Source organism: Canis aureus, chromosome 4 (assembly GCF_053574225.1).
Source record: "Canis aureus isolate CA01 chromosome 4, VMU_Caureus_v.1.0, whole genome shotgun sequence".
Taxonomy (NCBI): domain Eukaryota; kingdom Metazoa; phylum Chordata; class Mammalia; order Carnivora; family Canidae; genus Canis; species Canis aureus.
The window spans coordinates 70,450,506-70,470,765 of NC_135614.1; the positions used below are offsets into that span (position 1 = coordinate 70,450,506).

The 20,260-nt window shown below is 39.2% G+C and overlaps 3 protein-coding genes across 13 annotated transcripts in view; all 3 read left to right on the forward strand.

Annotated features, from left to right (window-relative positions):
- PRKAA1 (protein kinase AMP-activated catalytic subunit alpha 1) overlaps nucleotides 1-11,589 on the forward strand; it is a 35,641-nt gene extending 24,052 nt beyond the window's left edge. For all 7 annotated transcript variants that reach the window (XM_077896126.1, XM_077896127.1, XM_077896132.1 and 4 more), the window contains 5 exons: nucleotides 56-143; nucleotides 3,092-3,316; nucleotides 4,662-5,148; nucleotides 5,264-5,390; nucleotides 8,592-11,589. In XM_077896126.1, the coding sequence (XP_077752252.1) occupies nucleotides 56-143; nucleotides 3,092-3,316; nucleotides 4,662-5,148; nucleotides 5,264-5,390; nucleotides 8,592-8,836 (1,172 nt within the window). In that variant the 3' untranslated portion in view covers nucleotides 8,837-11,589. The remainder of the gene's footprint in view (nucleotides 1-55; nucleotides 144-3,091; nucleotides 3,317-4,661; nucleotides 5,149-5,263; nucleotides 5,391-8,591) is intronic.
- A 3,324-nt stretch (nucleotides 11,590-14,913) lies between these two features.
- TTC33 (tetratricopeptide repeat domain 33) overlaps nucleotides 14,914-20,260 on the forward strand; it is a 36,435-nt gene continuing 31,088 nt past the window's right edge. The window contains exon 1 of one of the 5 annotated variants that reach the window (XM_077896136.1): nucleotides 14,914-15,057. The gene's annotated coding sequence lies outside the window, so the exon portion shown is untranslated. The other 4 variants (XM_077896135.1, XM_077896138.1, XM_077896134.1 and 1 more) reach the window with 4 other exon arrangements.
- Nucleotides 18,482-19,858, forward strand: LOC144312948 (lysosomal-associated transmembrane protein 4B). The gene has a single exon (XM_077896140.1). The coding sequence runs from the start codon at nucleotides 18,615-18,617 to the stop codon at nucleotides 19,293-19,295; it is 681 nt and encodes a 226-aa protein (XP_077752266.1). The 5' UTR covers nucleotides 18,482-18,614; the 3' UTR covers nucleotides 19,296-19,858.

The following is a 20,260-nucleotide window of genomic DNA, read 5'->3' on the forward strand; positions in this document are numbered from 1 at the left end:
GGGTTTTGTTTTTGTCCTTGGGAAATCTTGAATAGTTGATTTTGTGCATTTTCAGGTCTTTCAAACATGATGTCAGATGGTGAATTTTTAAGAACAAGTTGTGGCTCACCCAACTATGCTGCACCAGAAGTAATTTCAGGAAGGTAGTATTTGACACCCATTCTTCCACCCCAGTACATTTATAATTGCCTGTTTCTCTTAGATTTTGTCTGTCTGGAGTGTCATATTAAATTCTAGTGAAAGGATGGGCAGCCCGGGTGGCTCAGCGGTTTAGCGCCGCCTTCAGCTCAGGGCGTGATCCTGGAGACCCGGGATCGAGTCCCACATCGGGCTCCCTTGCATGGAGCCTACTTCTCCCTCTGCCTGTGTCTGTGCCCCTCTCTCTCTCTCTCTCTCCCTCTCTCTCTCTCTCTCTCTCTCTCTCTCTCTGTGTGTGTGTCTCTCATGAATAAATAAAATCTTAAAAATAAATAAATAAATTCTAGTGAAAGGAAAGACATGTAAGTCTTATTCTTTCCTTATCCAGAAAATGTTTATGTTTTAGGAATAAAACATAAGTAAGAATTAAGGATTCCATTTATGGAAGAGAATATTGGATTGCAAGTCAATACTGTATTTAAAGTAGTTAGATGAGAATACTTTTTACTTTTTTCCCCCCGTAGAAGAAATTGAAAGTTTAAAACTAGCAAGTTTTTTTTTTTTTTTTTTTTTAAGATTCATATTTATTTTAGAGCATGCATGTATGTGTGTGCAAGGGAGTAGGGGACCCGGGGGAGAAGGAGAGAGAATCCCTAGCAAATTCCCTGCAGAGTTTAGAGTCCAATGCGGGGCTCAATCTCAGGACCCCAGGATTGTGACCTAAGCCAGAATCAAGAGTTGGATGCTCAGCAGACTGAGCCATCTAGATATCCCTAAAACTAGCAAGTTTTAAAAGTCAGACATTAAAAACTTGAATATAGAAATACCTACTAGTTAGAAATGGTTTACTTAAATGAAGAGTTAAAAGTGTAATGTGTGAGGGGCACCTGGATGGCTCAGATGGGTAAGCATCTGCCTTCAGCTCAGGTCATGATCTCCAAGTCCTGGGATTGAGCCCATCAGGCTCCCAGCTCAGCAGGGAGTTTGCTTCTTCCTTTCCCTCTGCCTCTACCCTGCTTGTGCATGCTCTCTCTCTCTCTAATGAATAAATAAAAAATCTTAAAAAAAAAAAGTGTAATGTGTATCTTTGATTTTTTCAGAAAGAAGGCATTTTTAAAAAACAATTTATTTTATATAGAGGGAGGGCATAGCGTGCGCACAAGTTGAGGGTGGGCAGGAGAGGGAGAGATCCTCAAGCAGACTCCTTGCTGAGCACAGACAGAGCCTGATCCCAGAACCCTGGGATCATGACCCTCATGATTCAAAATCAAGAGTCAGACGCTTAACCAATGGAGCCACCCAGGCATCTGATAGAAAGGCATTTTGTAGTAGCTCTGTTTGTGATAAGATGTCTTGGGGAATTGGACTGAAGGATGATAAAATCTTCAGACTCATTTATTTTGAATTTTTCATTTTTTACATCTTCTAGAGACTAAAGTTTTATAAGAATTCTAACCTCTCAATTTACTGACTGGCAGCATTGAGAACATGAGGATCTTTGTATAGTGCAGCTCTTCGAATAGTTTAGATGGCAGGAAAATTTAATTTTTTAGACTGTTCTTCACTTTACTACTGAAATTAAAAATAGACTATTAAGTTTACTAGTTTCTGTAATTAACTTTTAATAACTTTACACTCAAACCATGTTTCTTTGTTTGAATGTTTCACATCCTAATTCAGAATGCAGAAATATATAGTGTTTTCATAAGCTTGCTTGCCTGCCTGCTTAGAGAAATTATATTTGGGTATGGCTATGGATAAGGCAGAAGTATCTAATTTTATTTATTGTTTTAAAAGATTTTATTTATTTGAGAGAGAGAGAGAGCGTGTAAGCATGAGCAGGGAGAGGGGCAGAGGGAGACAGAGAAGCAGACTCCCTGCCCAGCAGGGAGCCTGGACTCAGGGCTCCATCCCAGGACCCTGGGATCATGACCTGAGCTGAAGGTAGATGCTTAGCTTACGCAGGTGCTCCAGTTTTAAGTATCTGATTTTAAATTTATCAAGATTCATATCATCTTTTTATATCAGCTTAATGTTCAAAAAATAATTTCATTTGTATCATGTAAATTCTTTTAGAAAAAAATAATTCAAGTCCCAGCAACAGTGTTAATTGAATAAAGAAAAGAATTGTATTCTAAATATGCATATATACATGGGCCATTACTGAAGTCTACTTTTCCAGTTTGGATAAGGTCTTTCTGTGAGGTCTGGATGAGTGGGAACTTGTACTCAAAGCAGTATCTATGGATCAGTTCAACAATTTATTTGATCAGTTTATAGACCTCCTTTCCCCAAAGCCAGACTTTGATCTAATAGTCTGCAATTAGTTAAGTCAGTTGGCTACAGTGTATTGTAAATACCAGTGTAGACTCTTCTGTGAACCAGTCAGCTTGGTTTTCTTCCACAGCCCCAGGCCCTTTTTGCCTTGGTAGGAGGTTTCGGGTTATTGGGAGAGAGTGGGTTTAGAATTCGTCACTAAAGAAAAATTCTTTTTTTTTTTTTTAAAAGATTTTATTTATTTATTTATTCATGAAAGGCACAGAGAGAAAGGCAGAGACGTAGGCAGAGGGAGAAGCAGGCTCCAGGCAGGGAGCCTGATGTGGGACTCGATCCTGAGACCGCAGATCACGCCCTGAGCCAGGGGCAGGTGCTCAACCGCTGAGCCACCCAGGTGTCCCACTAGAGAAAATTCTTAATTGATGTTATGAGGACCATGGTAAGGTAGTAAGAACAGAAGTTTAGCTATAGTCTAAACTTAAAAAAATTTTTGACTTTTGTTTTCAAAGATAATACTGATAGAATTAGTATAGAATCTTTATGTGTAGTATGTAGCAGTGACTATAGAAACCATATTGTAATAATTCTTTATGAAGTATCCATATTTAAAATTTTTTATTAATTGATCAACTCTCAAGTTACTAATTATTTAATCGATTGGTATTTCCTGTTACAGATTGTATGCAGGTCCAGAGGTAGATATATGGAGCAGTGGGGTTATTCTCTATGCTTTATTATGTGGAACCCTTCCATTTGATGATGATCATGTGCCAACTCTTTTTAAGAAGATATGTGATGGGATCTTTTATACCCCTCAGTATTTAAATCCATCTGTGATTAGCCTTTTGAAACATATGCTCCAGGTGGATCCCATGAAGAGGGCCACAATCAAAGATATCAGGTAATAATGCAACTTGGAGATTATCAGATCTAATAGTTTCAACGATACAAGTTAAGTGAAAAAAATAGTTGGACAGTATATACAATGTAATGCCATTTTTATGTTAAAAATATAGTACATAGGCATATTTATTTTATTTTAGTATTTAAAAATACTAAACTAGCTACCTTAGGGAAGGAAGATTAGTAGTAGGGAGGGCTTTCACTTTTTACTTATGCATCTTTCTTTTGAAATTGGAACAGTGAATATTCGTTTTTAAATATGAAAAGGTAGGTAATGTGGAATAAAAAGGACCCTGTTGGGATGTTACCTTTGTAGTTGTTCTTTAAGATTTTCTGTAGTATGCTTCATATTTGACTTTTATGTAGTCTCATTAGGATTAATGCTTTTCACTAGTAGCAAATTTCTGTGTCACTCTTTGAGTCATGATCTCATGAGTTACTGTTTTTTTTCTTTTGTTCATCTTAAGTAATGACATTTAATCAATGATGTGTGTGGTTTTTGGGTAGTATACATTGCATCACATGTGAAATTACTGGTTTCTAAGTTTCATATGGAAGGGCATGCTTATAACTACCAATGGAAAAGGACAAAATCATTCTTTAAAATTTTAAATATCTAAGTGAAAGATGCTTTTTCTTGTGTTTTACATGTTTTTTTTCCAATTTAAATTGGAAAAGACTTAGAAAACACCCAAAAAATAGAGATCTAAAATGATCTTTAATTTATCACCCAGAAGATAGTTATTGTTCTTTTGGGTGTTTTCCTTTCTTGATGTTTTTAGTTTTAGCAGTTTTTGACATAGTTCAGGTCCTTTTATATATGGAGTTAGGAAACTCTTAGTTCCTTCATTAAAAATAAGGAGATGTTATCATCTTCATAGAGTTGTTTTATGAGGTGAGATAATGTGTTGGAAATATTTAGCCTAAAACCTACCATTATAGTAAGCATTCAATGAATGATAATTGTCTGTTTTTGTTGTTACGGTTTTTTCACTTAACATTATATCAAAAGAGAATTAAAATCACAGAATATGTTCTTTTTCTGAGCTGGGAATAAGCTCATCTTCATCATTTGTCATTGTCATTTGTGCCAAAACTTTAAAAGTGTAGACATTTATTTTCCTGTTGGTACAACATTGCTTTCTCCCTCTTAAAACCAGAGGGAGGTTGTAGCATTTCCTCCAGTATATATACACAATGAAATGTGAGCCAGAGGAGGAAAGTCTCAGTTTGAAAAAATGAAAATATAAATGAATTCATATCCTAAATTCCCCAAACTGTTGCTTGCAGTCTCATTCATCTCTACTCAAAATCCTCCTCCTGACCCTGCTGTTTTCTCTCAGGGAACATGAATGGTTTAAACAAGATCTTCCAAAATACCTTTTTCCCGAGGATCCATCGTATAGTTCAACTATGATTGATGATGAAGCCTTAAAAGAAGTATGTGAAAAATTTGAGTGCTCAGAAGAGGAAGTTCTCAGCTGCCTTTATAACAGAAATCACCAGGACCCTTTAGCAGTTGCCTACCACCTTATAATAGATAACAGGAGAATAATGAATGAGGCCAAAGATTTTTACTTGGCGACAAGCCCACCTGATTCTTTTCTCGATGATCACCATTTGACTCGGCCCCATCCTGAAAGAGTACCATTCTTGGTTGCTGAAACACCTAGGGCACGCCACACTCTCGATGAATTAAATCCACAGAAATCTAAGCACCAAGGTGTAAGGAAAGCAAAATGGCATTTGGGAATTAGAAGTCAAAGTCGACCAAATGATATCATGGCAGAAGTTTGTAGGGCAATTAAACAACTGGATTATGAATGGAAGGTAAGAAAAAAAGGACATTCTGATTGTAGTAAGCACATTTGGCAAACCTGTAGTTTATAAATTGTTTTCTAGAAGAATTGATTTTGATTTTGCTTTTGTTCATACCATACACTAGGTTGTAAACCCTTATTATTTGCGTGTTCGAAGGAAGAATCCTGTGACAAGTACCTACTCCAAAATGAGTCTACAGTTATACCAAGTGGATAGTAGAACGTACTTACTGGATTTCCGTAGTATCGATGGTATGTACACCCCACAAAACAACATAGCAGACATATTAGACCTTGTTACCTAATTTGCCTTTTTAGTCTTTGATTCTTTTGAAGCTTCTTGAATTGTTCCTAGTAATCAATAGTGAAAGAGTATAAAATGTGATTTTGTGCCTCTGTGATGTCAACATTTGTGAATCATGTTTTTCTTGTAATGTTGGTGTATTGTCCTTTTAAGATTATCTTAAAGTGGGCAGCCCGGGTGGCTCAGCGGTTTAGCACTGCCTTCAGCCCAGGGTGTGATCCTGGAGACCTGGGATCGAGTCCCACGTCAGGCTCCCTGCATGGAATTGAGCCTGCTTCTCCCTCTGCCTATGTCTCTGCCCCTCTCTCTCTCTTTCTCTCTCTCTCTCTGTATGTCTCTCAGGAATAGATATATAAAATCTTTAAAAAAAAAAAACAAAAAAAGATTATCTTAAAGCCAGATGCAGTCTGGTCCTAAAGGGATAGTTTCTGCCACATTCCTGGTTTTTTTTTTTTTTTTTTTTTTTTTTTTTGGTATGGTTCATTTGGTAAGAAAATGTTTTATTTAGAAATAAATGTTGACTTTTTATTAAATATTTTTATATCTGATATTTAATTTTGTTTTCGTTCAAGAATTAAAGTACCATTAGCTTTTAGAGTTGATTGATAAGGCAGTGTGAACAGATTTGGTTAGTAGCTTATAGGACAAGGAATTATTTGTCAAGTAAAGTTTCTTGCTGGGGACTGAGGGAGAAATGTTTTGGATAGTTTAGGGACTTATGCTTATTTTTCTCCTCTCACCCAGCCTTTTGCTCCCAGCCTGACACTAGACACATATCAGAGATACCCATCCTTTATGAGTTTTGTGAGAGCTACATGATTCCAATTTTATCTACCTCTTAGTAAAGTGTTCTTAAATAATCACTTTTATATGAATGCACTTTATAAGGATTCCTGGGACTAAAGCATCTTATGTTCAAGATAACTGTCATAATTAGTTAAAAATGACATTGTTAACCTTAACTTTAGACTGTTGTGCATTTCTGTTTACCTACAGTCATAAACAATCAGAGACAATCTGATGATCAAATCACTGAAATATTCAGACTTTTTAAGTTGGGTATTTTAATTGGTCATCAAAGTGATGACCTTACTGCAGTATACAATCTTTAAAGTACCTCCTCAAATTTTTTTAAAGAAACATTAAATACTGTTTTACTGTTTTAATAGTTTGAAAATGGAAACCAGTACTCAGAAAATATGTCTTTGATTACCATTATGTATTTTGTTAGAATATCTTAACTATTTAGTCTGGGTTGAGGTAAATTATTAATTGCAGAAAGCAGATATTTTTGTTCTTGTTTTTATTTTTATTTATTTTTTATTTTTTATTTTTTTATAGAAACTTTTTTTTTTAATTTTTATTTATTTATGATAGTCACACAGAGAGAGAGAGAGAGAGGCAGAGACATAGGCAGAGGGAGAAGCAGGCTCCATGCACCAGGAGCCCGACGTGGGATTCGATCCCGGGTCTCCAGGATCGTGCCCTGGGCCAAAGGCAGGCGCTAAACTGCTGCGCCACCCAGTGATCCCTTGTTTTTATTTTTATTTTTTTATTTATTTATGATAGTCACAGAGAGAGAGAGAGAGAGAGAGGCAGAGACACAGGCAGAGGGAGAAGCAGGCTCCATGCACCGCGAGCCCGACGTGGGATTCGATCCTGGGTCTCCAGGATCGCGCCCTGGGCCAAAGGCAGGCGTTAAACCGCTGCGCCACCCAGGGATCCCTGTTTTTATTTTTAAATGGGAAAAATATCTTTTATCCCAGTGTATGTATGAGTAGACTATAATAGACTTAGTAAATGGTGTGATACCATAACATGGTTTGAAATTTATATTTTTAAAGATTTATTTATTTATTTGAGAGTGAGAAGGAAAGAAAGGGGGAGACGGAAAGAGAATTCTAAGCAGACTCTCCACTGAGTGTGGAGTCTGATGCAGGGTTCAGTCCTGTGACTCTGAGATCATGGCCTGAGCAAAATTAAGAGTTGGATGTTTAACTGACTGAGCCAGCCAGGCACCCTTGAAATTTATATAAATTCAGATTTCCCACGTGCAGACACTCTTAAATAAAACTAATTTATGTCATCTATTAAAAAGCCTGATGGAACACAGGTGATCTATAATTCAAGTAAATACTCTCTCTGTCCTAGCATTATAAAAGAGTATAACTGTATATATAAATGTTCTCTCACAAACAGAACCTTTTTAATTAAGTACAAGTTTGGCAGTTCTCCATTGGCCAACTCAATTGAGTTAAGATATATTAACACTTTTACCTATGAATTTACCTATGAATTTTTTGTCTTCTTTAAACCAATGGATAGTACCTTCGTAGTATCAGAAGGACACAGGTTTGAGTGGTGATATACTGACCAGAGCTGTTTTTCTCTCTGTCCAGATGGTGTTTATCTGCTAACAAATACCAATGCAGTCTGAATGGAATGGGTTTTATATTTCTCATCGTATTTGTATCACATTTATAACCTTAAGTTTTTTAGCCCCTGGATTTGCCAGTTGAATGAGCATTTACTATTTTTGTACTCTGTTCCCAACTTTAGTTTTTTCTTGATTTCTGATCGTTGGAATCATGGCTCTTTTGTGAGATCTTAAATCAAATGTGAAGAGAAAGTGGGAGATTAAAAGCACTAAAGTGACAGGAGATTCAGGTTATAGCTTTATCTCTCTGTTCATTTGTCTTGTTTTATGGCAAGTCACTTCACTTTCTGGGGTTTATGTTTTCTTATCAATAGAACAAATAGTTGGATGAGGAGATTTCCAAGATTATTGCCAAATTTTAAGTGCATTTATTCTATGATTTTAATAAAGAGGGATTAATTTTTATTGGTAAGGAAGGATTTTTATTGAAACCCATGTTACTAGTTTTTTGGGCTCTTACCTTTGGATTGCAAGACTGATGAATAACTATGTACTGTACCTAATCTTGATTAGCCATCAGAATACATGGAAGAATACATGAAAGGAAAAAAGGCAAGTGGTTTAACACAGACTCATCACCTCTATTTCAGAAAAATTCAAAATAAACATGGTCTTGATAGCTGGTCAGTGGTCTTACTCAAGCAAATTAAATACTATTAAACTTTTTGGGGGGTGTCATGGATTATAATACATTGAAATTTTTTTTGCCCAGATGAAATTACTGAAGCCAAATCAGGGACTGCTACTCCACAGAGATCGGGATCAGTTAGCAACTATCGATCTTGCCAAAGGAATGATTCAGATGCTGAGGCTCAAGGAAAATCCTCAGAAGCTTCTCTTACCTCATCTGTGACCTCACTTGACTCTTCTCCTGTTGATTTAACTCCAAGACCTGGAAGTCACACAATAGAATTTTTTGAGATGTGTGCAAATCTAATTAAAATTCTTGCACAGTAAACCTAAAACTTTGCTTATTTCTTTGATAGCAATAAGCATGCATAATAAATCATAGCCAAATGCTTCCATTTATAATCAAGTTATACATAATTATAACTGAGGATTGGCCTTTTGGAATGCAGTTTGCACAGGAATTGGAATATGATTCATAGTTAAAAGCCTAATGTGCAAAAATGAATTAAGATAATTTTGTCGTTCATTGTTCAGTAGGCATATAGCATAATGTAATATTCGCAATGAATTATAGGTCTCTCAGGCTCACTTGATTTTTGGCTATTTTATATTTAGTGTATACAGGGCTTTGTAGAATATTAATTTACCATAAAGGCCTTCATATATTGTTATATGTCGATATGTTATATAACTGCTTCATAAATTTATTCAATAAATATTTGCCTAGAATCCCCAGAGACCTTTATAGGAAGTTTTGTTTTGGGGGCTCCTTATTTTCTTAAATAACAAGTATCTTCCGACAGTAGTCATGTCTGGATGATCTTCCATATCTCCTCCTTTAATATTCTTTAGTATCCAGTAAGCACATCAGAGATATTAGACACAATTAAAATCTTCTCTGTGGCTTGGTAAGTCCAAGAACACACAGAACCTATATATTCAGTTACTCTAGGCACTAAGGTAAATCTTACAATTTGTCTCACTATATTCTGTACATAAATTTCTTTTTGTCATGAGCTGAGTTGCATATACTATAAATGAATCTTTTTTTTTTAAATGAATCATGTTTTTGTCAATCTCAAATTCTGCTGCTCATGTCAGTATTGAATGTATATAAAAATTTTTTAGTCATTCAATTATGTATCTTTCAAATTGATTTAGCACACGGAACATTTCTTACAAACTGTTTAAATGCTCAGATAAGACTTTTTCTCCCAAATTTTATCATGAACATTTTTAAAAACAGAGAAATTGAAAGGCTGTAGGGTGATCACGTGTGTATCTACCACTTAGATTCCACACTGGTTAACATTTTGCCATGATTGGTTTATATCTATATATGTATATAGATATAGTTGTGTGTATGTGTGTGTGTGTGTGTGTGTATATATATATATATATATATATATATATATATATATATATATATATATATATAGGTATATATATATATATATGCTTTCTCCCCTGAACCATTTGGATGTTGCTGACATACTTAATCACCCTCAACACTTCAAGCCTCTCCTAAAAATAATGACATTTTCCTAAAAAAAACATACCACTACTATAAAATTACTAATTCCCTAATGTCATCTAATCATGCATGTTTAGGTTTCCCATTTGTCCTCCAAATACTTTTATAGCTTGTTATTTCAAACCAGAATTCAGTGAAAGTTTACACATTGCATTTGGCTATGTCTGCATAACAACATTATTTCAATAAAATATGGAACAAATCAGTGCTTCTAATGGTCACATTTATTTTGGATTTTAATCACTTTAAAAAGTAGCATTCTAGGAACTGCCTAAAGATGCTTAATTAATCTTTTTGTAAGATCCATATTTTCTTTTCCTTGCTCTTTTTCCCAGTAGTAGCATTCCATAACAGTTGTAAATGAAGATTTAAAGTCATCTCAGTTAAAATTGGTGTCATGTGTATGCTAATAAGAAATAAAAGATACTCTATCACCCATAATTGCCTTATACTATTTTAACTTCAAGCATTGATTTTTTTTGGTCTCAATTATTTTTCCATTGCAAAAGAGCTACCATATTTCTCCTTTAATACCTTTGTATTATAGAACTGTTTTTGGCAAATACAGTGAGCACCTATGTAACCAGATGGTAATGTACTCAAGAGTCTTGCTAACTTGTGTAGTTAACTGTAGTTGAGTAGATTTGGTTCCAGCACCCCTAGAAACTTGCACTGAATTCAAAAGAAATACCATGCTTCTTTTTGTCCAGGGCTTGTCTATTCAACTTAGAAGCTGTATAAAGTAATAGTTCAACTTAAATAATAAGTTCAAAACTGTATTTATAACTTGTATGTGGCCCTGTGTTTTGGGGATACTGATTTGATGTAGGGTCTATAAATGCAGCATTATGTTCCTGATGTTAAGAACAGAAGACTGTATTTTTAAGGTTACAGATTTGTATATAGAACTAAAACATCATCATAATGTCTGTATAAGCTGTTGTTGGGGGTGAGGAAACAAAAGGAGGAACCAATTAAATCGGACCTTCTAAAAATTGTTAATTTTGTAAACTTTGCTTCTTGTTAAGTTATTGTGATTCCTTTTAGTTACTGAATTTTATTTTGAAGATATTTAAATATTGCACTTGTACAAATAGTATGATAAATGCACAGATTATTGCAGTAAATTCTTTTTTAAGCTGGGATATTTGAAATGACAACTTCTGGTTGAAAATGTCAAGGTTGCATCAGAATTTTCAAAAATTTATTGTAGTTTGCAAATTCTTACTAACTGATGATACAAGGGAGTCAATGCAAAGGATTTTTAATCTTTTTTTATTCTCTTTTCAGCAATTTATATTTTTTGTGATTTTATGCAACCATATTTTTACTTTGTCTCGACAACTGAAAGATGTATAAGGTTTTTGCCAGAAATGTACTGTATACATAGTTTTAAATATAACAGATTTTACTGATATGTAAAAATTTTGCCATTAAAATAAGTGATTTCTCACAGAGAGGAACTTTTCTACCAGGTTGGGGGATATGGGAGCTTAATATATCTAATTTAATTTCGCTGAAATAAACTCCATTGCTTTTACTTTGATTATATTTTCTCTTGAGATGCTTTTGTAAGTTTTTCAGAGTTTTAAATGATTTATATCAAAAGTCCTGTGCTCTCACCCCTTACCCTCTGTTCCCTGCTTTTTGACCTTGCAGTGCTACCATTCACACTGAATGAATGCTTGATGGACTGTGGCTAGATGTAGAACTCTGCATCTGTGCTCTGACTGGCACCCTTGGAATGAAAGACAAATGTGTGTTGTTTAACTCTTTCCCCTTATCTCCAGTCCATCTTCTCCACTCACAGCAGAAATCTCATTTTCATGGTGACTTCTTCTGACAAAATGAATGAAGTTCCACATACAACTATAAATTGGTAATAGGGTAGAAATCAATCTTTGTAGTAAAGTATTTCTGAGAAGTGTCCGTGTATGTTTTGATTTGGGTATATTTAAGTATATAATTTAAAATACTTTGACTTAGAAAACGGATGATAAAAAACACTTTTCACGTTACATTGTGCTTAATTTTTTTAACTCCAGGGAAAGCTAAAACACCTGTTCATAGCTGATCACCTGTGCACCTTTGGACAATGTGTCTATGAAATATGGTGCTTAAATAGATTTTAACACTTAAACAATAATTATTGTCTCAGCTAAATTACTTATTTTTTAATTTCATCTAAAAACCACCTGAACAAAATATTAAGATATATGCAATAAAAGTCTAAGTGGTTACCAGTTTTACTTGGTTGTAAACATTGGATTTGGTTAGAATTCCACTACTGTTAGAATTCAATTATAATGAAATCTCATATTCCAAACAGCATTGTTAGAGCTTGTGCTAGATTGTTGGCATTCTAAATCTTTAAAATAGTTTGACAATTGTAACAAAAGAAAACAGTACTAAAGAATGTTATGGGGCAGCCCGGGCCTGCCTTTGGCCTGGGGCGTGATCCTGGAGACCCGGGATCGAGTCCCACCTCGGGCTCCCTGCATGGAGCCTCTTCTCCCTCTGCCTGTGTCTCTGCCTCTTTCTCTCTCATGAATAAATAAAATCTTAAAAAAAAAAAAAGAATGTTATGAATAGTACATAAGATTGTTCTTTAGGGAACTTATAAATTGCTCTAGATACTTCTTTACCCTGACTGTATAAAATTGTATAATAAATTCTCGTTTGAAAAAATCCATACTTATTGAACTGTTCTATTGTAGACAAATAGACTGTTCTATTTATTGTGAATGCCAATAAATGTTAACTATGATGAGTTTAGAGGATTTCTAGCAACTTGGAAAATGATCATATTGTCAATAAATAGCATGGGAAATGCATTAAATATATTTAGGTACATTAAGTTCACAGGCCAAAGTAAGTAGGGAATTGGTGGGTGAAGTGTGAAAACTCAGTGTTGTAGGTAGCCTTTACCAGAGTAAAATTATTGGAGAGTTTTAGGAAAGACCCCTAGAAAGGGGTACAACTTCAAGCTCCACTTAATTATTCACTCTCCAAACTATATCCCCTCAAATAGCTACTGTGAACCAAGCACTAAGAATGTGACCACAGGCATAAATCCTGCTCTGAGTGTCCTGTCAGGGAGATATATATATCTTATTTTATTTTTTGGGGGTGGGGTGGGGGATATATATATTTTAAAAGACTTATAAGAAGTATTTAACATAGAAAAGTGCACAAATCATAAATATGGCTTGATAAATTTTCCTGTTTTAGGCTTGCAGTGAACATAGACGTGTCGACCCCACCCATATTAAGAAACATTCCTCTACCTTTGTGTCCTTTATAATTAATATCATAAGTTATATACTCCTATATATTTCTATGATATGACTATATTATTGGCAACACCATCAATTGTTTTTCTTGAAGTAACGGGCTCTGTTCATTTTCATAAGGCCTCTCACATACTCAAGCCTGAAAAACTGGAGAGCTGGTTGCTTTTCTAAAGTAAGAGTTGTATTCCCCAAAAATGTATCTAGTTCACAAGTGCTTTTACTTTAGATATCATATGTCAATACAGAGCAGATGTACTTTATGACTATCAAGGGTCATTTTAATAAAATGATTTTTACTGCTTCATGGATATTCTTGAGTGATTTTTTTGGGGGGTGGGGTACTATGAGTATGGTGAAGAGTACAGTGACAAGCACGCTTTTGTATCATTGCCTTGCTTCCAGCTGACCTGCCATCAATTTTACCCACCACTGCTTTTCTATTAACAGGGCAATGTCAACACTGTGAAAAATGGCAAATGATGTTTTCCTGTCAACACGAAAATACTTTGTAAAGGTCTTGGCAACCCTCCAGCGTCTGAGGATCACTTTGGAGAATCATTGTTCCACAAGCAGCGGTTCTCCATAGGGTAGGGGGAGGGGAACAATTTTTCTTCCAGGGACATTTGGCAATGGCTGGAGACATTTTTGGTTGTCCCAGCTGGTGGTAGTGGATGCTGATGACATCTCGTGGGTAGATTCCCGGGGATGCTGCTAAACCTCCTACCGCGCATAGGAGATTATGCGGTCTGAAAGACGATGCTGAGATTGAGAGAGCCTGGTGTACAAAGATGGTCTTCCTTTGCACAAGATAGCTATATCGATAAATTAATGATCTTAGGGATCCCTGGGTGGCGCAGCGGTTTGCCGCCTGCCTTTGGCCCAGGGCGCGATCCTGGAGACCCGAGATCGAATCCCACATCGGGCTCCCGGTGCATGGAGCCTGCTTCTCCCTCTGCCTATGTCTCTGCCCCCCTCTCTCTCTATCTCTCTCTGTGACTATGATAAAAAAAAAAAAAATTAATGATCTTAATTTTTCCGTTTCCTTAACAGTTCCCTGTGTTCCATTTCCCCACTTTTATTATTTGCAAGACACACACCACAGCTCCTTTCAAGTTAAAATTCTTCTGGGCCCAGCTGACTTGTTTTCTCCTACGGGAAGCCTACAGTGGAACCACGGGCCTCCCTGATCTGCTCGCCGGAACCCCTTCCCCGTGGAGTTGTGCTTGTCTTTTGCGTCTGGCCAGACCCTTGGCTAGGCTGTAAAGTCCTTTAGGGCAAGGTTCTATCGTAATGCTATATCCCCTCAAATAGCTTACTGTGCACCAAGCACTATATCCAATGCTATATCCCCCCTCCCACCCCCTCACCCCCCCAGACCCTTTCCCCGGAGCCTCGTCTGTTTAACCTGCGGACTGGCGGGGGCTGCCTCCCTCTGTGCGCATCTCCACCTGCGCAGCCGTAGTTTCCCGCGCTCACGCCCCGCAGCCGCCCGCGCGCCAGGGGCTCCGGGCCCCGGTGGCCCAGACTACAAATCCCAGAAGGCAACGGGAGTGCGGACGGCCGCAGTGGCTTCTGGGCTTTGTGGTCCGGAGACCGGGATTGGCAACCCGGCAACCGCTAGGGCTCCGAGGGTCGCCTCTTCCCGGCCCGCTTCTCTGCGCGGTTCCGACGCCCCGGGTCGGCCAGGCCGGTTTCTCGGGAGACCTGTGCCCCCACCAAAGGCAGGCCGCTGGGAGGTCGGGCGTGTTGGTTTCCGTTTCCGGTGGGCAAAGGGCGAGCACAATGTAAACACGGGACCAGGGGAGTGGTCAGCAGGTACCTGGGGCTCCGCCGACTGCGGTGGAAGCCGGAGGAAGGGCCGGGGAAGGAAGGAGGCTGGTGGGTCTCGCCGGGAGGGGACGAGGGGCCTGGAGGCGTCGGAGTTGCGGCCCGACAGGGCTGTGGCAGCGCGGGACGCCAAGGTGGGTCTCCCGAGACGCACGATCCTGAGGGGTCGGGCCCTCCCGGACGCGGGCGGCAGGAGCGGCGGCGCGGCCCGGCCCGGCCCTCAGCGGCGGGAGGGGCGGACCAGCTGGCGGGTGGCGCCCGGGCCCGCCTTTCGGAGCCTCGCACGGGAGCTCGCTCAGACGGGTCTCTCCGCGGCGACGCTTCCGGGCACGCTGCTGCTTGACTCTCCGCTCCGAATCCGTCCCGGCCCGCGGAGGGTGCTGTTCGGTTTCCTGCCGCTCTTCACCCGGTGGTTTCTGGCCGTCGGCGCTGCGTCCTGCGGTGCCGCGAAGACCGACGGCGCGTGCGCCTGTGGCCGGGGAACTGTCCAGCCGCCCGCAGTAATGCGGGTTACGGCCCCGGTCGGGGTCGTACCGGCAAAAGAACGCAGAGCACAGCGCGGTTGTGTAGAGTTTTCAGGGTGTCCATGAGCCCTCAAGTCTATGAGATGAATGTGTGTTGTTCCCTGAGTTGAACGTGAAACCTGTATGGTTACGATTTGCCCATACGACTTCTTGTCCGAGTTAAAAAAAAAAAAAAAAAAAAAAAGTAAAGGCTAGTAGGTGCCTTGTGCACCCAACGGTAGATTCAGATAAGTCTTATTTTTTTTTTTTCTGATAAGTCTTATTTATACGAAGTTTCAATGTCACGTTCAGATAACCTTAGAGGAACAATAAACTTACACTAATTAAGGTATCGGAATGAACTCTGAGTGTTAAGTTTTCCAGGCTAGAAAGTGTTTTGCAGATGTCCTAGGAGTCACTTTTTAGCCTTTTATTCTTTATTTCATTTTATTTTATTTATTTATTTATGAATGATTTTATTCATGAGAGATAGAGAGAGAGAGAGAGCCCGCGAGAGGGGCAGAGACACAGGCAGAGGGAGAAGCAGGCTCCACGCAGGGAGCCCGACGTGGGACTCGATCCGGGGTCTCCTGGGTCAGGCCCTGGGCTGAAGGCAGGCGCTAAACCGCTGAGCCACCCGGGCTGCCCTAACTTTTATTTTTTTAAAACTTCTCAGCCTCCCTTCCAGGAAACCTCAAGTGTCTCCACTGAAGTCATAGAATCCTTTGTTTACTCTCTAATAGCACTTATTCTGGAGTGTATTGACTATACTTTTGTGGTCTCTAGACAATTCTGAAGAAAGTACAAAGCTGTGCAAATCGCCTTGGTAACAGATTGATGCCTTTCAGCCCCAGGGGGCCCTTAGCACCACTTTATCTTTATTCATCCCTTATTGCTGCGTTTCCCATTTTTCCATTCTCTGTAGTGTCTATTTTGGAACTTTTCTATTCCTCTCAAGTACCCAGATCTATTTCTTTTCTGTTTACCTGGAGCAGATGACTAGCTGCCTATTTCTCTGGGAAATGTGAAGCTTAGGAGTGTGAGATCCTTCATTATCTTTTCCCCCTACCCCTGAACTTGTCTGTACTTTTCATTCAATAGCATGGATGTACTCTTTTCGCTCTCTTCAAGGCTAAACTTGTCAATTGCTAGTGGTCATCAGGCCTTTTATACTCCTGTGACATCATTCTCTCCTGATGTCCGCAGCCTCTGCTCTCTAGAAGAGCTTAAAGGATTGGTGAAGGAAGATGGCAGAAACACCTGAGGCGGTGTTGTGTGTGGCTTTTTCATATATGGTTGAGAACCACCATCTGGGGTCTTGGCCTGTTCCTGTCTTTGACATTTAGAACAATGGTTTAGATTGGAGGATGAGGGAGGGTAATGGGAGTCTGATTACCTATTAATTCTTGAAAAATATATGTGGGTCTCTCTGTTCCTTTTTCCTTTCCGCTCCACCTTAACCCCTGCTCCCAATAATAAGTAGACCTGAGCAGTGATTTCTAGTGTAGTTTGCCTTTAGTAAATGCACCAGGTTTTCCTCTGTTAACAGGATTCCCACACGACCTGGTTCCTCACATTGATGATTTAGAAACAAAGTTCCATTTGGAAACTTGAAGCCAGAAAAATGTGATCGTCCTCATTCTTGTCGCCTTTAGGGACAATCATATCATAAATACAAGAGTTCTGATCGAGATATATTATCCTGAAATCTTACCGAGACCTTCCTAATGATTTATTCTCTTACATTGTCTTCACTCTGTGCCTCGGGCCTTCTGTTCCATAGTAACCACACTTAATTTTGAGCCATTTCTTGACTCTTTCCCTAAGTTATTTATTTATTTATTTATTTATTTATTTATTTTTTTTTTTTTAATTTTTATTTATTTATGATAGTTACAGAGAGAGAGAGAGAGGCAGAGACACAGGCAGAGGGAGAAGCAGGCTCCATGCACCGGGAGCCCGATGTGGGATTCGATCCCGGGGCTCCAGGATCGCGCCCTGGGCCAAAGGCAGGCGCCAAACCGCTGCGCCACCCAGGGATCCCCCTAAGTTATTTAGAATCATCTTCAAACATAGGGAACTCATTCTCCTATTTTATAATGGGTCTGGGGAGAGAGATTGGCATTGTCCTTTCCCTAGTATAGTTTATAATCCATTACTCCTCTAGGCTTTTTGAGCAATCTCTTCTCAGTTATGTGGTTCACCCATATCTGCCCGTGTATTTCTTGATTGCTGTAATTTATTGAAACTTCCTTGTATTCATTAGGAACTTCGGCACATGACCTGTAATTTTCTTACCCCTCCAAGTTCTGCCACTATCTTAGGCCTTTCCATGTGAATAACTTCATAGTCACCTTATCTTTTTTGGCCCCTTCCTTCTGTTGATGACTTTTATATTTTACTTCAGCCATGCGCATCAGTAATGAAGACCTGACATCTGCTAGAACCTATCCACTATTTCTTTTCCCTCTCTCCCTTACTATCACAATGCCCATTCTTTGATAATTTTATAAAGACCTCTGCTTCATTGCTTTTTCTTATCCCCCTAGTTGATTACTCCGTAGATCATAATCACCTCAGGGATATAGACTCCCTAAGAACGGAATGAAAGCTTAGGTACCCTTCTCCAGAATGCACATAGATACAGAAAAAATTTACATACAATTCCAGGAGTTTCTCGATGTCTTTAAGCACATCCATGTAACTACTAAGAATTCTTGGATCCCTCAGTAAATCCCTTCTCTAAATAAATACTTGTTGAGGGCCGCAGCAGCCGCTCGGAGGTCTGGGCTGAGGCGCGGAGCACAGGCCACCGGCGAGCGGGCGAGCGGGCCCAGCGAGCGGCGGGGGAGCCCGCGACCGCCGCGCGACCAGCCCCGAGCGACGCGCCCGACACTCCTGCAAACTTGGGCGCGCGCTCGCGCCACGGAGCGCTCGCCGCGGGAGCGATGAAGACGGTCGCGCCCTGGACGCGGTTCTACTCCAGCAGCTGCTGCCTGTGCTGCCATGTCCGCACCGGCACCATCCTGTTGGGCGTCTGGTACCTGATCATCAACGCTGTGGTGCTGCTAATTCTGTTGAGCGCCCTGGCTGACCCAGACCAGTACCACTTTTCAAGTTCTGAGCTAGGTGGCGACTTTGAGTTCATGGATGATGCCAACATGTGCATTGCGATTGCAATTTCTCTTCTCATGATCCTAATATGTGCCATGGCCACTTATGGAGCATACAAGCAACGCGCAGCGTGGATCATCCCATTCTTCTGTTACCAGATCTTTGACTTCGCCCTCAACACCTTGGTTGCTGTCACTGTGCTTGTCTATCCAAACTCCATTCAGGAATATATTCGGCAGCTGCCTCCTAATTTTCCCTACAGAGATGATATCATGTCGGTGAATCCTACCTGTTTGGTCCTAATTATTCTTCTGTTTATCAGCATTATCTTGACTTTTAAGGGTTACTTGATTAGCTGTGTTTGGAATTGCTACCGATACATCAATGGCAGGAACTCCTCCGATGTCCTGGTTTATGTTACCAGCAATGACACTACGGTGCTATTACCCCCATATGACGATGCCACCGTGAATGGTGCTGCCAAGGAACCACCGCCCCCTTATGTGTCTGCCTGAGCCTGAGAGGGGAGTGAAACTGGGACCTGCAGCTTGATTTTCAGACGTCAGAGCAATAGTTCTTTCATTTCACTTCTGGGATGAGCTCTCTGAGCTTATTCGTTGCTGAAATGCTCCAGTTTTAAAATTTAGATGTTAAGTTGAAATCCTCTTTAGTGTTAAGCATATGCTTCAGCTAGAGCATGGTGATAGAATCACTGTAGCATTCTTTACATAGGGCTGGGGCGCAGTGGGCTTCCCTCGTCTGTCCTGGTTTTCCCTAGGCATGGAAACCTCCCCGCAATTCGGATGGGCCTGGAGTCAGAGAAGCCTGGTTTTGTCCCTGCTGGACCTCAGAATTAGGGAATGAACCACATTTTTTTCTTCATGTTCCCTCTATCTCTTCTGAGAGTGTAAAATAAAATCAAAATTAGATAATGCTTTTCTTAAGCCATTCTAGTGTGTGAACAAACCCTTCTAGAACAGGAATGTCAATTGTGTAATCATTGCTCTAATTAGCTAAATAGGAGTTCGTATCTATATAAATAAAACAAGAATTTCCTTAAGATTAAAAAAAAAATAAATACTTGTTGAATGTTTCTTTGGTTTTCTTTAATATTGTTCCATCAATTGTCCTTTCTTTCTTATCCTTTCTTTTGATTTACAAAACAGTTTAACATTTGTTACCTTTTAAATTCACCTAATAGTTTTCTTGTGAATTAAGTTGTTTACCAAGTTTGACTCTCCTAAAAACTTTTTATTGTGGAAAATTTCAAATGTGTATGAGAAAGGAAAGTACAAGGAATCCTGTATACGTATCACCTAACTTTATTGGTTATCAGCCCAGAGCAATCTTTTCCTCTATATTTCTCCTCTCTTGCATCCCTACCTTTGGTGATCACTTTGAAACAATTTCTAGCGATCATATAATTTCATGTGACATATTTTAGTATATGTTTCTAAAAGATAAGCATTCTTATTATAAA